This window comes from Onychomys torridus, chromosome 20 (assembly GCF_903995425.1).
Source record: "Onychomys torridus chromosome 20, mOncTor1.1, whole genome shotgun sequence".
Taxonomy (NCBI): Eukaryota; Metazoa; Chordata; class Mammalia; order Rodentia; family Cricetidae; genus Onychomys; species Onychomys torridus.
The window spans coordinates 45558075-45572043 of record NC_050462.1 but is presented as its reverse complement, the minus strand read 5'-3'; the positions used below and the strand labels follow the sequence as shown (position 1 = coordinate 45572043).

The 13969-nt window shown below is 52.7% G+C and overlaps 1 protein-coding gene across 1 annotated transcript; it reads right to left on the bottom strand.

Moving 5' to 3' along the window:
• Positions 1-766: 766 nt before the first annotated feature.
• Positions 767-13955, bottom strand: Avil (advillin). Its single transcript, XM_036169742.1, has 15 exons — positions 13829-13955; positions 11339-11415; positions 9935-10009; positions 8138-8334; positions 7153-7261; positions 6961-7071; positions 6525-6727; positions 6014-6092; positions 5829-5927; positions 5014-5167; positions 4820-4920; positions 4219-4356; positions 3976-4134; positions 2922-3101; positions 767-965 (listed from the first exon to the last, which is right to left on the bottom strand). The coding sequence occupies exons 2-15, from the start codon at positions 11402-11404 to the stop codon at positions 780-782; spliced, it is 1857 nt and encodes a 618-aa protein (XP_036025635.1). The 5' UTR covers positions 11405-11415; positions 13829-13955; the 3' UTR covers positions 767-779.
• Between the last annotated feature and the right edge of the window lie 14 nt (positions 13956-13969).

Here is a 13969-nt window from a genome sequence, read left to right as displayed (position 1 = left end):
ACGTGCATGCTATGGCATTTCATGAGCACATCATGTTGTGTGGGTGCCTGTGTGTGTGCACGTGCATGTATGAGCATATGAGCACAGAGGGCATAGGCATCATGTTGTGTGGGTGCCCGTGTGTGTGCACGTGCATGTATGAGCATATGAGCACAGAGGGCATAGGCATCATGTTGTGTGGGTGCCCGTGTGTGTGCACGTGCATGTATGAGCATATGAGCACAGAGGGCATAGGCATCATGTTGTGTGGGTGCCTGTGTGTGTGCACGTGCATGTATGAGCATATGAGCACAGAGAGCATAGGCATCATGTTGTGTGGGTGCCTGTGTGTGTGTGCGCGTGCATGTATGAACATATGAGCACAGAGGGCATAGGCATCATGTTGTGTGGGTGCCTGTGTGTGTGCACGTGCATGTATGAACATATGAGCACAGAGGGCATAGGCATCATGTTGTGTGGGTGCCCATGTGCCAGTATGTCCATGTATGAGGACAGAGGGCTCTGGGTGTTTTCCTCCATAGCTCCCACAGAGCCTGGAGTGTGTCAGTTCAGCTAGACTAGCTGGCCAGCAAGTCGGAAAGATCCTCTTGCCTCCACCTCCCCAGCAGCAGGATCTCAGCCCTGTGTTGCTGGTCTGTTCAGTTTGTAAGGTACATTCTGAGGGATGGAACTCAGGTCCACATGCTTGCACCCCAAGGACTTTGCTGTGTCCCCAGCCCAGAAGTCATGTTTAAAACTGTGAAGGATCTTAGGGTTTGTACAGGCCACGAGCCTAGAGGCTAGAGGAGCCCCGGATATAGGGCTGATGTGTTCACGCACCTCTTGTCATTAGCATAGGATGTTTTTCCTCCCAGAAGGTCCCAGAACTCAGGCGGCTCCTGGCCCTCAGCCACAGCGTCTGCGTTGCCGTCACAGAGAAGCTCGACCAGGTCCTTGGCCATTGCCCGCTCGTCCCCACTAGACCCCTGAGTGGGAGAGGAGAGCATGGGTGTCAGAAACCTGGGGCTCTTCGAGAGGTGGCGCCAGGCTTCTGAAACTGAACGGGGGTCAGCTCTGAGCTGCAGCGCCCCAGGATGGGGAGAGGGAGGAAGCAGGACTTGCAGGCGAAGGGTAGGCCTGTTCTGGAACCCACAGTGGTCCCAGGCAGAAGTCACCTTTGTTGCCCTCACCTGGAATTTCAGCACATGAGTTCTCCGTCGTCATCAACACTGGGGTCTGGCACATGCGTCGTAGCAAACACTCTGCCTCTAGAGCAAGCACTGTGTCCCCCAGGCCCAGCATGTAATTTTAATTCTTCTTTCCCAGGGGAGGGGAGGATTTTCAAGACAGGGTTTCTCTGTGTAGCCCTGGCCATCCTAGAACTTGCTCTGAAGACCAGGCTGGCCTCGAACTCACAGAGATCCGCCTGCCTCTGCCTACTGAGTACTGGAATTAAAGGCATGTGCCACCACCACCTGGCGTCATATTTTTTAAAATTACAGTAAAATTGACTGTGTTGGGCTCCACAAGGCTTAAAAACAGAACCTTGTTGCCACAGTGCAGTTAGAGTGACATCTCCTTAGTCCCCCATTTCCTGCCCCTTTGGAGTGAGTCCTGTGCTCCTGACCACTGCTACATCAAGCTGTTCTCCATTGGAATAACCTGCCGTCTCTGGGCTGTCTCAAGTGGAAGCAGGCAACATTCAGCCTTAGCGTTTGCATACTTTCCCTTAGCATGAATTGGAGACTCTTCCACGCTGAGTGCATGGGTGGCTGGTCATTTTTACCGCTGAGTAATATTCCATTGTATGAACATACCTATGTTTACCCATTTTCCAGATTACTTATAATTTGAGAGGGTTGTGAATAAATGTGCTGTACATATGTGTAAACAATTCTTTGTGTACAGAGGTTTTTGTTTGTTGGTTTTTTTTAAAAGATTTACTTTATGTGTATGAGTGTTTTGTCCGTGTGTGTGTGTGTGTGTGTGTGTGTGTGTGTGTGTGTGTACACCAAATGTGCGCAGTGCCTGTGGAGGTCAGAGAGGGCATTAGATCCCCAGGAACAAGGGTTACGGATGGTTGTGAGCCATGTGTGAGAACTAAACCCAGGTCCTGTGCAAGAGGCATCTCTGCTAGCCATGTCTCCAGCCCCTAAAGAGGTGGAATCTTTTTTGTTTGGGTTGTTGTTGGGTTTTTTTTTTTGTTGGTGACATGGGTCTTACTTTGCCAGGCTGTCCTTGAACTCGAGATGTTCCCACATTACCCTCTCAAATAGCTAGAATTACAGGTTTGTGTCACCATGGACATTTCCTCCCATTTTAAAATTTAATTAATTGACTAATTCATTATGGGATGTGTTTTCATGATGGAGGCATGCATGCTGGAGTACAGACATCACAGGGGCACTCTTGGGAGTTAGATCCCTCCTCCCACCGTGGGATGCAGGGATCAAACTCACGTTGTTGACAAGTGTCTTTACCCCTCAAGCAACCTCGCTGGTACCCATGTCACCCCACCTTTTGGTTTTTTGAGAATAGGGTCTTGACTAGGCCCAGGCAGACTCACGATCCTCCTGCCTCAGCCTCCCCAGGGCTGGGATTACAGCCACACATCACCACACTTGGCCTTGTATTCTCTTTTAAAGCACCTGGAGCGATGACATCACATGTGCTTTCTCCTTGTCAGCACCTGACCTACCACAGGGGACACTGACCCAGCGCCCACCACGCATGTGAGTGCTTGCAGTGTCTCTGGGGGCTGGCGGCATCGAGTTTCTGACTGGCGAATGTAGATGCTTCCTCTGAAGACTCGGGACGGGGTCCTCCGCTTGAGGACTGCACCAGCCTACTCTTTAGTACCTTTCACCTCGCTGACAGGCCCAGGGTGGAGCCAGGGAAGCATGTGCAAGCTGCAAGGGGCCGGGACCCACCAGCCACTTTACCTTGCCATACCACAGGTAGTGTTCTGTCTGAGTTCGCAGCAGAAAGACATCGTTGGAGTTGAGCGAGGAAGCAAAGGCCGAGACTTCCACTGCTTTGGTATTGGATTTGTCATTTCCTTGGATCTGGAAGAGTCTTACCGGAGGGTCAGGCTCTGCATTTCCCTTCCTGGAAGTCCCGCCCTAGGGAGAGAAAAGTGGAGGCCAGATCTACAGAGCACCACATGAACTGGTTGTTGTGGACGGAGATGTTCTGGATGCCACCTTCACCCCTCGGGCTCTCCTGGGCTAACAGGAAAGGTTCTGAGTGAGAATGTCACCCTATGCCACTCGCTGATCTCTGAATAATTCTGTGAAGCTGATGCTGCGCCACCGTGCGTGCAAGGAAGCTGAGATTGGGAAACTTGACTTATACACGGCAAGGGAAGGACCTGATGCCAGGCTCGTGTGATACCCGACAGGTGACTGCGTTGCCTGCCCTGCCTGCCCTGCCTGCCCATGCTTCCGCCAGGGCTCCACGGAAAAAGTGGGCCTTGGACTTGAAGAGGGGCACGTCTGGGTGGTAAGGAGGGGCAGCGCAGCGTTGGAAGGCTACAGGGTGGGTAGCTGAGGTGTGACACCTGTACAGGCAGCGTGGCTCAGACGTGAAAGACATGAGCACTAGCTAGACGGGCTGGGGCTCAGAACTGTAGGCATTTGAGATTCCCTTGAATGTCTTGTGCTAAACGTCTCTTTTGTCCTAACGTCTAAGCTAAGCCTGTGTTGTCCACCCCTGTATCTTGCCCCGCCACACACACACACACACACACACACACACACACACATACACACATACACACACATATACACACATACACACCTAGACACACACACATATACACACACATACACACACATATACACACACATACACACACATACACACACACACACACACACACACACACACACACACACACACACCCTCACCCCAGCCCTGGCCTGTCCGGTAGCTCTTTACTGGCCCATCAGCCCCGAGCATCCCTGAACAGGTATGGTTTTGTCTCTAGGCCCTCACCTCATAGATAACCAGCCTTCCTTTGAAGATGGCCATGAAGTGGCGTGGCTCCTTCCCCATGCTCACCCGAACCTGCACTGGGGCCCCATCAAACTGCCGATCCACCTCCACCGCCTGGTAAGCCGAGGCTGCCAGCTCATCCTGTGAGGCATGGCGGCCCTGCAGTGGTGAGGGAGGAGTGATGGACCTCGGCCCAGTGGCCAGGGGGCATCTGGATCCACCACCCAGAGCTGCCTGGCCTACCTGCCAGATGTACAAGATGTAATGGGGCTTCCCGTTCACCTCATACGTGTAGAAAACCAGATAGCAGTCTCCCCCATAGAAGAAGCCATACCACTGCTGTTCCACGGGGACCAGCTCCAGGTTCTCAATCCTCCAGACCTGGGCACAAGAGGAGAAGACACAGTCACCCAGAGAGGGGGCATCCTGTTCAGAGAATTCCACCTAAACGGAACTGGGGCAGTGTTTGACAGAACCCAAGGGGGATGAAGTGCTAACACCCATCCCAAGTACCCCCTCCCTCTCTGGGTCCTCTCTGCCTTGAAGGCTCATCCTATTACACGATTTGAATCCTAGAAGGGGGGTCACAGGTCACACTGGTCCAGTACCTCCCATCATACAACCCAGGTCTTCGTAGACTTAAATGATGGTTTAAATATATCTTCTAGGTGACAGCCCATTGGGGGAATGTGTCTCTCACTTTCCTGAAGCATTGTGGGGAAAAAGCCTCCTCCACGCCTCTTAGAGAACGCGGAAATGTGGAGTGGGGCGAGAAGCACGCAGAACGGGCTACCCTCCTGCAGCAGGAGCACCCCAGAGGCTGGTCCAGCCTCACCAGCCTCACCTCAATTTTCCCACTGCCGTCATCCACCATCCTCTCCTGGGCAGCCACTTCGGGCTTGGTGTGTAGGAGAGTCACATCAAACTTGTCCTGGAAAATTTTAGCTGCAGAGAAAGGGTGGGAAAAGCCAAGTGAGCAAGACACACGCATGCCTCATTCTAGGGTCCCGAGTGGAAGAATACACGAGGAGATCTCACCAATTTTACCAATGCTGAATATTTTCCCCAAGCCTGTGGTCTGGTCCTTCACTGACCATTTCTGGAACAACTGTTTGAACATGGCTGACTCGGCACCATCGTTGACGGTCTCCACGTTGGTGCTGCTGGGGTAACCCTTCATCTTGATGAAGTCCTATGGCCCCACCCCCAGATAAAAGACTGAGTGTTTTGCTCATCCCATAATTCCTTCCTCCCTGCCCCTGGGAATCATAGCCAATGTCTACCTCACTTCTGTCTAAGGTTCCATGTAACCTGCCACCAAAAGCTAGGAACACATTGGTGTCTCTTCATTAGACTACCACGATTCTGACCATTATGGATTGACTTTGAAGACCTCCTATGTAAGTCTCCTGATTTTGTATCATAGTTACTGGTTCATTAATTGCACCTGGGTCATGTGGTACATCTGCAGAATTTAGTAAATGCCCTTTGAAGACTGGTCCCCTAATCTGGACATGTGACATCCCCTTCAATGAGAACAGCACCTCTCTCACAGAGATCTACCTGCCTCTGCCTCCCAAGTGTTGGGATTAAAGGCACATGCCACCACTGCCCGGCATGAATGGGTTTTATCTTCCAGAGGTTCTGGGAGACAGGGATTACCCCTGTAGATATCGGAACTGAAGCCCAGAACACTGGAAAAGGTAAATCCTGCATTTGTACCCCAGTTGGTCTGTTTACTTGGAAGCTCGTGTGTGTCCCTGCTTTGTGTGCAGTGCCTGGTGTGTTTGGGTGCATATCCATGGTGACACCGGCAGAGTATTAGGGTGGTATCGTACGTTGACGGATCCTACCAGGGCTTTGGACATGGCTGCCTGTTTCTCCACCTTTGTGGCTCCTTTGCCTTTCCACACGTAGATCTTGGCTCCACTTTGGTCCAGGATGTAGCAGTCCTGAATCAGCCCGGGATAAGCCTGGTTACCGATCCTTTGAAGTTATTTCTGGCTTCCTCAAGCCAAGCCCCTCTGGTTCTACTTACATCATGGTTCAGTAGGTCCTGGACCAGAGGCCTTGTTGCCACCTCTGTGATCGCCAGCTGCCCAGCTGCATCCGAGACCCTGGTGAAGAAGGAGGTTAGCCTGTGCCTTCCCTCTGTCCAGCGTCCTACAGCTAAGGTAATGCCGTCGTCAGCATTTCTGCAGAGTCTGACTCTTTGAGACAGACACAGCTTCAGTACAGAGAGGAGGACATACTCTACTCTCTGGAGGTGATTGTGTGTCTCTCCCGAACTCTCCCATCCACATCCCTTAGGCATGGATACACCAGAATGACAGGCAGTCTCACCCAGAGGTCAGGAGACTAACAAGAATTGAGGACAGCTGCCTCCTCGAGAGGGGCTGTTTCTGAGCTGCTTGTAGGAGACACACTTAGGATGGATGGATGGCCCAAGAGCAAAGGTAGACGCCTCCACCCGAGCTGAGAGCCTGGCTCTTCCAGGGGATGTCTCCCCACCCCCAGCCTCCAGCCCACAGCCAGGGTTGAGTACTCACTGATACAACATGATGTTTGATTTCTGCTGCTGATCCATGACCTCATCAGGAACTGCAGGCTTGATGATGGAGCGTCGGCCAAGGGCGTCCTGAAGGACTGTCATCAGCTCCGGGCTGGCTGCCTCTTTGTCTCCCTCAATCACTCCGATTTCGGCGCGGCCTCCCCGCTCCCTGTCCCGAATGTCCTTTGCCAGAAGCATAGCCTGCCAAAGAAGCCCAAGGAAGCGCTCAGCTCACCCAGCACCCTTTCCTTCCAGATGGCTTCCTTCCACGGGGGCCACCAGGACTGCAGACAAGCCACCCCGCTGCTGAGGAGCCCCAGGGTGAGACACGCCCTTGGCCTGTCTGCAAGACAGGGTCTGCCCCTCAAAGGCAGAGGGCGAAGGCACCCGAAGAGCCCCGCTCAAGGCCTGGAGGAGGTGAGAGAGAGCAAGACCTTGAGTCGCTCCCCACTGTTGCTCTCCGGGCCGTTCCACTGGATGATGACCATCCCAAGGTCCAGCAAGAAGACGTCGCCCCGGTTAAAACTGTCCCAGCTCATGTCCACCTGTGTGGGAGAGGTCAGTGCTTCAGAGGGGTGGTCTTAGGCAGGAGCACCGAACGGAGACAGTCCCTGGGTGGGACTCACCTCAGTGGCCCTGATGTTTCTCTTCCCCTTCACGTGTAACAGTCGATTCACGTCATAGGCATTGGTCTCCACATGCTTCATCCCAGAGGCCACGCCCCCCTTTTTATAACTGAGGGAATATTAACCTGGTTACTATTATGAACTAAATACAGTAATAACATGCAGACATCAGTCTCTACCCGTGTGGGTTATGATAACAAATGTGCAAAGTCAATGCAGCCACGCCCTGGCCGCCCCAGGGGTCGGTTCAGTGACTAGAGGCCGGGGCTGGCTTTCTGAAGGGACGTTTGAGCTGAGATATTATAAGTAGGAGTCCCAGGAACCGCAAGAGCAGTGCTGCAGGCAGAGGGACCCTCCCAAGTTTGGGTTACAGACGTGTACCACGCCCCTCAGGTTAAGTCTGTGTACGCCCACACCCACGTGCAAACCTCCTGGACCTCTCTCCCTGCCGCGTCTGCTGCTCTGCCAGTTAAATGTCCCCTCTTCATTCTAGTAAAACGTGTCCCGCTGCCTGTGTGCACGATTTTTATAAAGAAGAAATTGGCATTCTGTGGTCCATCTCAGTCTGTGTCTTTGCTCGTGCATGCTCGGTGTGTTCTCAACCTGCGGCGGCCAATACACATTCTCTCCCTGTGGTGGATGCTTACATTGACCACAGCCGCCCCCCCCCCCCCAATCTGGAACACTCTGGATCATGGGCCCTCAGGGCCCTGGGGGGTGTGAGGAGTTTAGAGTTCCGAGATACCGAGTGTTCACTCAGCAGCCCCAGTTACGCTCCTGAACGCAGTGCGGATCCTCACTCCCTGCAGCAGGTGTGAGAGGCTCCGGTTCCTCGGCCCACACAGCACTCGGCCCCACCCCACTCTGCTGGGTACACGAGACTGCTGTGCATCTCTCAGATAACTTCTTCAAAGGCCCCCTGACCCTTTAGCTTCCTCCCTGGGAATCAGCCCTGTCCGGCTCCGCCCTGTGCGCGGCTACTCACATGATGCCCTGCTTGAAGTAGCCGCGGAAGGTGTCGGACTCGTGATACTGGACCTCTCGATGCTGCACGGGGCCGCCTCCCAGGTAGTCGTCCAGCTGTGTGGTGTAGATGGCTGCACAGCTCTGCTCGTCCTGGGAGGAGTCCTTCCCGATCCAAAAGTGAATGTCCTGGGAGAGGAGGCTGCCCACCTTCCGGGTCTAGGATGTAGCCAGGGAGGTGAGGCGAGGCCCGCGATCGCCTCTGTTTCCCAGTACGGGAAGACCCCAGCATGCCTTCCTTCACACTGGCAGCCCTTCTCTATCTGTAAGTGGGTACTAGAACCAGCCCCACCCATTTACAGGCCTGCTTGCCCACATTTGGGGAGGTTGACAGCCTGTTCCTAAAGTGGGGACTCTTTTTCCCTCATCTATAGGTCCCCTGCACCCAAACAACAATACAGCTGCCAGCACTGTCCATGTGTGGTAGTATTTCCTACACTAGAATGAGCACTTTTTAAAAGATTTTTTTTAAAACAGGTTATCGTGTAGCCCAAGCTAGCCCACACTTTCTGAGGCTGGCCCTAAACTCACAATCTTCTGGTTTCACCCCCAGGTGTTAGCATTATAGGAGTGGGCCATCATGCTCCCCTGTTTTGGTTTTTGGAGGCAGATGTTTGCATATAGCCCAGACTAGTCAAGAGCTTACTATGTAGCCCAGGCTGACCTTGAAAATGTGGTCCTCTTGCCTTAGCTTCCCAAGTGCTATGATTATAGGCACATGCATTTGTCCTGTCTAATTCTTTGACAACTTGACACAAGCTGGAGTTTTCTGGGAAGAACATTGATTAAGAAAAAGTCGCCGGGTGGTGGTGGTGCACGCCTTTAATTCTAGCACTCGGGAGTCAGAGCCAGGAGGATCTCTGAGTTCGAGGCCAGCCTGGTCTACAGAGCGAGATCCAGGAAAGGCTCCAAAGCTACACAGAGAAATTCTGTCTGGGGTGGGGGGGAGTCTCCATCAGACTACCTGTAGGCAAGTCTGTAGGGCATTTTCTTGATTGATTGATGTGGGAAGCCCCTGCCCATTGTGGGTGGTGCCAACCCTGGGCAGGTGGTCCTGGGATATATAAACATAAAGTCACAAGAAAGCAAGCCAGTAAGCTGCATTCCTCTGTCTCTGCTTCAGTTCCTGCCTCTAGGTTCCTGCCTCGGCTTCCCTCAGTGGTGGGCTACAAGCTGTATGATAAAATAAAACACTTTCCTTCCCAAGCTGCTTTTGGTCAGGGCATTTATTACAGCAATAAACACTACCTTTTCTTTTTTTTTCTCCCCGAGACAGGGTTTCTCTGTGTATCCCTAGCTGTCCTGGATCTCGATCTGTAGCTCAGACTGGCCTCGAACTCACACACGAGATCCGCCTGGCTCTGCCTCCCAAGTGCTGGGACTAAAGGCGTGCGCCACCACCGCCCGGCAACAGACACTGTCTTACCTAGTTTACAGAGAGTACTTTGTGGCCAAAGGCAGACTGCCTGTTTATCTAGCCTTCCTCAGAACACTCTAGTGTGCTGCTTGGACCCCAGAAGGGGGAGTTGCTGTGTGTGTGTGTGTGTGCGCGCGCGCGCGCGCGCGCGCACTTATGCCCACCCTCTGATGCACAATCACAACCCCATGCCTGGTGGTGGCCATTCTCTGTCAGCATGGCAGGAGGAAGAATCTAGACAGGCGCCGGTGCCAGGAAGCCCACTTCTCTCCCGGTCAGAGCTTCCAACAGCCTGGGAACTGCCTGCTGAGGAAAGTGTTGGCCGAGGAAGACATTGCTCACCGAGAGAATGATGTAACAGTCCCCTTCGTAGAAGTTGCCATGAGCGCTCAGAGGCACCAGCACCAGCTCCATTTTCTAGAAGGATTAGAAGAGTATGCAGCTGTCTCTGCAGCGCAGCACAGGTCTGCTGCTCTGACTCTGGGAGCTCTCCCCCACTCTGGGTCTGAATCTGTTGTGGTGACTTCCTGTGTCCTCCCATGTCCTTTTGGTCTTGTCCCCAGTTCTCCGGAAAGGCCCGTGAGCCCCCAGGAGCCGATGGAAGGGGAAAGAGTTGGGGGCAGCTGTCCAGGAAAAGTCCTCCTCTGGGCAATCCTGACAGGGTGTCCAGCCCTCTGCTCCCGACCAACCGACTGACCGACTGACCGCCTAGAGCCACCAGGCTGCCCAAAGGGAGTCTGGGAAGCGGGGCAGGAGGGAGGCTGACAGCTCAGAGTGCCAGGGCATGTGCCACTGAGGCTGTGTGTTGGGGTCCTGATTTGCTCATCCTAGGAGGGCCACTTGCCCAGCCTCACACGAAAATGGTACTGTCTCTTCCCAAGGAAGGCGAGCATACTTGTGTATGTTCTATACAAAATCTGGATGTTTTTTATGAGTCCAGGTTAGTGCCTATTTTTTCTTCTTTCTTTCTTTCTTTCTTTCTCTCTCTTTCTTCCTTCCTTCCTTCCTTCCTTCCCCTCCCTCCCTCTCTCTCTCTCTCTCTCTCTCTCTCTCTCTCTCTCTTTCTTTCTTTTTAACATTTATCTATCGGGTGTGCCCAAGAGTCACACTGTACATGTGAGGGTCAGAAAAACTTGAGGGAGTCGGTTCTCTTTCCCCATGTGGGTCCCAGGGCTTATACTCAGGTCCAGGCTTGGCTGCACATACACTGAGCCACCTGGCCAGCCCTTATTCATTTTGAAGTAAATGGGGAACCTGAAACACTGGAGCTAGGCAGGGCTTCCCACAAGCCTCTAGAGGCTTGCCAGAAAGCGGTGACTCACACTCTGGAATTGAGCGAAGGGAAGGGTTACTTGTGGCGGGTAGATGTGGGTGTGTCCTGATATCTGGTAGGTGCACCCAGACCAGAGCTCAGAGCTACCCAGGGGAGACCAAGCCCATGGGGTAAAGGGATGAGCAGTGACCATCTGTGCAGCATGCCCCCACCCCTGGAGCTAGGAGGGAGGGACCAGTGTTCTGACGATGATTATGTGATGATTATTCCATTTCTCAGACCCGTCTTTCCGAGATGTTTACTGGAAGTGTAGACTTACCAAGCAGATGGCTGGATGAAGGGCAAGCTTGGTTCTGTTTGGGGACCTGCATTGAGCACAAGCCTGGGAAAACCAGCCCTTGGCTGCTGACCCTCAGTGGCCCACAGGCTCAGATCCCAGCGGTCAGGGTGGGTGGGACTCTGATTCGGCTCACCTCAATTCTCCAGGTGATGATCCCAGGGTCATTGCCCACAGCCCTGAAGGCACTGCTCAGAGACATAGTTTGTCTTCCTGGAACCGAAATATCACAAAGTGGGAGGTGGACGCCCCTCACAGCTGACAGGGACCCACTGCTTCTCCTAAGACTCTTCCTGTTCCTCAGCCATTGCTCAGTGTGCTGCCCTTTCGGTCTATCCCCCACCACCACACCATCTCACCAGTCCACACAGTGACCTGGCTGGGCCATCCCTGTCCCAAAGGTTTGTTTCCACTAGTTGAGAGCTCTGGCCAAATGTTTTTTTTTTTTTTTCTTCTTTTAATTATGTGTTTTGGTGGATATGTGCGAGGGACTGTGGGTGCCCTTGGAGGCCAGAGGTGTCAGATTCCTCAAAGCTGGAGTGACAGGGGACTGTGAGCCACCTGAAGTAGGTGCTGGGCATCAAAGCCAGGTTCTCTGGAAGGGCAGCGTGTGCCATCCCTCTGCTGGGGGCAGGGCAACGCACATTCCTGAAGGTGATGTCAAGCCCGTGTTGATTCACTATGCACCCACTGTCTCATTCCCAGGCAGTAGCCCTGTCACCTTGGACAACCAATGAGGTTTGAGGGGGTATGAAATAACTTATCTACGGGCACACACTAGAATGAGAATCGTATCTGAGCTTTTTTGTTTTGTTTTATTAAAATAGGGTCGGTCTATCTACACAGCCCAGGCTGGTCACAGGCTCCTTCAGCTTCACCCTCCTGACTGCTGGGATTATGGGCTTCTACCTCTAGACCCAGCTCCATACCTTTTATTTTCCTATCTGACCTTAAAAGCCTGTGTCTCAGCCACTTTTTCATGCCTGCTACCCAAACTAAGTTCCGTGGCTCCTAGCGAGGAAATCCAGTGAGAAGAAGTATTTCCAAATGAAGCCATGCCTTTCTAATCTCTGAACTCCTCTTCCGGGGTTCCTGGCAAGATCTTGTCACCCCACCTGCTCTGAGCTTTTATTCTTACTTTTGTGAACTGTCCTACAACAGTAGCATCCCTTTATCATGACTAAACATTGGCTGTTCTTGTAGAAGACAAGGGAGGATAGACCGGCAGAGCCTGGGAGCGTGCCAACGGGAGGTGGGCGTGGCCTCCCTGCCCCTACCACATGGGCCCCAGCTTCTCCAGAACTGTGCTCGGTGAACGTACAGGTTTCCAGCACCCACAGGTGCTGGATAAGGCTGGGAGGGGAAAAAGTGGTGCGAAGGCCACGGGGACCCTTTCTACAGTCTAACGTGGCTTGGTTATTAACACACAGGGTTGCCCTATGGTAGTGTTGCGTACGTGCCTCCTCTCAAGTCCTGCTCTCGGGGAGACTGTGCTCTGATAGCATGCCAAAGGCCTGCGAGGCTGGTTTCTCCTAAAGCTCAAAGTAGAGATGAGATGGATGGGTTTATGAAAGATTAAAAAGAAAAACCGCCTCAGGGATTGTGTAGATGTTTGCTGTTTGGTGAGAGACTGGGCTGGTTAAGTATAGAATGTCTGGGGGCGGGGTGTGGTTCAAATGGTAGACCATTTGTTATCCCTAGTACTGTCCCACCCCTTTAAAAAAAAAAAAAAGGTCTGACCATTCTTTTCTTGAGCCTTGGTGGGTAAAACCAGGTTTGGAGAGGATGTGTGATTGCCGCCAAAGACCAGGCCCCTTTGAGAGCAGCTAGCAGTGGCCCAAAGCACAGCCATGATGCGGAACTGCCCGTGTGGGAGGATTTAATTTGATAAGTAGTGCTGCCCCACCCTGTGCTGCTCAGAATCATCAGGAAATACTCAGGTTTTCTTCAGACCCCAGGTTTTGACTTTTAAGTCTAAGGCAGGACCCACTCAGGAAAAAGAACCAGAGCCAACCTATTCCCGGTTAACCTGGTAACGCCTAACCAACTGGCACTAACACGGTGAGTCTCAGAGCCCCTAGTACAATCCCATTTCTGCCATGAACTTCAGAATCCAGGAGCTGACTAGGGGCCCAAGATTCAGGAACTGCCACACCCAGAAGCCCAATCAAATCCACCCACATCAAAGGTCCCCAAAACTTGATCTCTGTCTTCCCAAGTCCTAATCATCATCAGCACTTTAGGATCCTTTAGAGGGCTGTGAAGATCATGGGCACAGGGCGTGCTTTGGGAATTCCAGGTTAAAAGCCAGTGTCGTCATTTTGTAATCTACTGGTGTTTAAACTTCTCTCTTGCCTCATGGAGGCAGCGACAGGGGAAGGGGTGTCTTTTCTCCTCCTCTACCCCACCCCATCTTCCTCTACCTTGAGAATGTTTTCAACATACTCAGTGGGCTCTACAGGTACTTCTTCCAGTAAGAAGTTTGCAAAGCTGGTCACAAACTCCTGGCTCAATCTTTCAAAAGCTTCACCCCAGAAGACAAAGACAAAGCAAGGTCCGAAGACTCCTTCCCCTCCTGCCCCACCTACTCAGCACTTGACTAAGAGTACTCATACAATGGACCTACCTTGCCCCTTCTGTCTCCAGTCTTCCGGCAAAGCAGCAGGTGAAGAGCTGACGTGCTATCCCCAAAGCAGGCGGCTCCAGGTCCTGCAGCCTCAGTTCAGCAATGGCCGCACAGATACCGGGTTATATTTGCGTGTGTTTG

Bases quoted from the DNA above. Each gene is read 5' to 3' on its own strand.
- Avil (XM_036169742.1), bottom strand. From the start codon at position 11,404: ATGTCTCTGAGCAGTGCCTTCAGGGCTGTGGGCAATGACCCTGGGATC. The intron at 7,262-8,137 runs GTGAGTAGCCGC...ATATTCCCTCAG, and splicing joins TACTTCAAGCAGGGCATCAT to TTATAAAAAGGGGGGCGTGG. The intron at 5,168-5,828 runs GTAGGATCCGTC...GTGGGGCCATAG, and splicing joins CAGCCATGTCCAAAGCCCTG to GACTTCATCAAGATGAAGGG.